Here is a 1263-nt window from a genome sequence, read left to right as displayed (position 1 = left end):
CACACACACACACACAACACACACACACACACACGTTGGGGGGGCTCACATTGTATTGTCTTTTCGTGTGCGTGTAATTCAATCCCACATAGTTGATGACCAAGATCTGTCAGCCCGGCATCGACAGGCCCAACATGATCTTTTGCCAGATGCTCCGGTAGACCAACAAGAACCCCAAGCCGTACGCCCCCCCCCCTCTTAATCAACTCTTTCCGTCATCAGCTGCAGCCAATTTCCCCCCCCCCTACTTTCGCTGACGGCCAACCGACGACGCGCACACACCACAGGGCGAGCCAAGTGAAGGGACTGGAGCTGATCTCGATTTTCTGCGGTCTGTTCAACCCTTCGCGCGCGCTCGGCCCCCTACCTGCTCGACTTCCTGCACCTGCACACCAAGCTCACGCCGGACGACTGCAAGAACGAGAAGGTGCGCACAGGTATGTTACCTCTCGCGGTCCCGCAGTCTTCTTTCGTTTCGTTCTTTTTGCAGCTGACGCACGAGTGCGCTATATTGTTGTGTGGTCGACACAACACGACAGGACTTGTCGCGCCTGGCAGCCTCGGGCGTGGGCCGGCTCGATCGTCTGCGAGCCGCCGGCGCGCGCCACTTTGCGCCCTCGCAGGTCGAGTTCGCGGCCATTCGGGTAACGCTCCACACCGCAGACGGCGACGCTCGAACCACTGAACTGAGCTGAACTGTTTTCATCGGTGCACAGATGGACATTGGTGCGGTCACCGCGGCGCGGCGATGAAAGAGGGCATGCAGCAGAAGGAGAGCGACGGCCGCCAACTCGTCGCTCTTGGCCGACCGAGAATAACGTGTCAACAACAACGTCCTCAACGTGACATGGGGCGCGGCAGCTTCACCGTCTCGGCCGCTTACAACAACTGCAGCTCGTCGTCGACGCCACCTCCCACATTGGTCGCCACCACATCCCACCCACCGGAGGCGCGTCGTCGGGTCCGCACGGATCATAGCGCGGCGGCAGCGCCGGGGCGACTCTACGGCAAGCTATCGTCGTGGGATGCCTACGCGCCCGTGAGTACGGCGGCGCTGGTGCTGACCCTGTGGGACGACATCGACTCCGCTGCGCCACAGCGCCTCCACGGTGCTCGCCGCCTTCCCCTCGCCCCTGCCCGGCTTCTCCGACGACCCGGCCAAGGTGGCCTCGCTCATGCGCTGGGCGCTCTGGATGATGAACTCGCCGCCCCGCGTACGCCTTACATTCCACCACGCACATTCCTTTCCAATGGTCAGCTGCA

General features: G+C 62.0%; 2 protein-coding genes across 2 annotated transcripts in view; both read left to right on the top strand.

The window, feature by feature from the left end:
* Nucleotides 1-695, top strand: part of ACA1_293160 (uncharacterized protein) — a gene marked incomplete at both ends in the record, with an annotated part of 2111 nt that extends 1416 nt beyond the window's left edge. Inside the window, 2 exons of the mRNA XM_004368103.1 lie at nucleotides 288-427; nucleotides 559-695. Coding sequence (XP_004368160.1) covers nucleotides 288-427; nucleotides 559-695 — 277 coding nt within the window. The remainder of the gene's footprint in view (nucleotides 1-287; nucleotides 428-558) is intronic.
* A 152-nt stretch (nucleotides 696-847) lies between these two features.
* Nucleotides 848-1263, top strand: part of ACA1_293050 (uncharacterized protein) — a gene marked incomplete at both ends in the record, with an annotated part of 2514 nt that continues 2098 nt past the window's right edge. The window contains one exon of the mRNA XM_004368102.1: nucleotides 848-1214. Coding sequence (XP_004368159.1) covers nucleotides 848-1214 — 367 coding nt within the window. The remainder of the gene's footprint in view (nucleotides 1215-1263) is intronic.

Source organism: Acanthamoeba castellanii (assembly GCF_000313135.1).
Source record: "Acanthamoeba castellanii str. Neff unplaced genomic scaffold scf7180000084777, whole genome shotgun sequence".
NCBI lineage: Eukaryota > Discosea > Longamoebia > Acanthamoebidae > Acanthamoeba > Acanthamoeba castellanii.
This window is presented reverse-complemented; position numbering and strand designations above follow the sequence as displayed.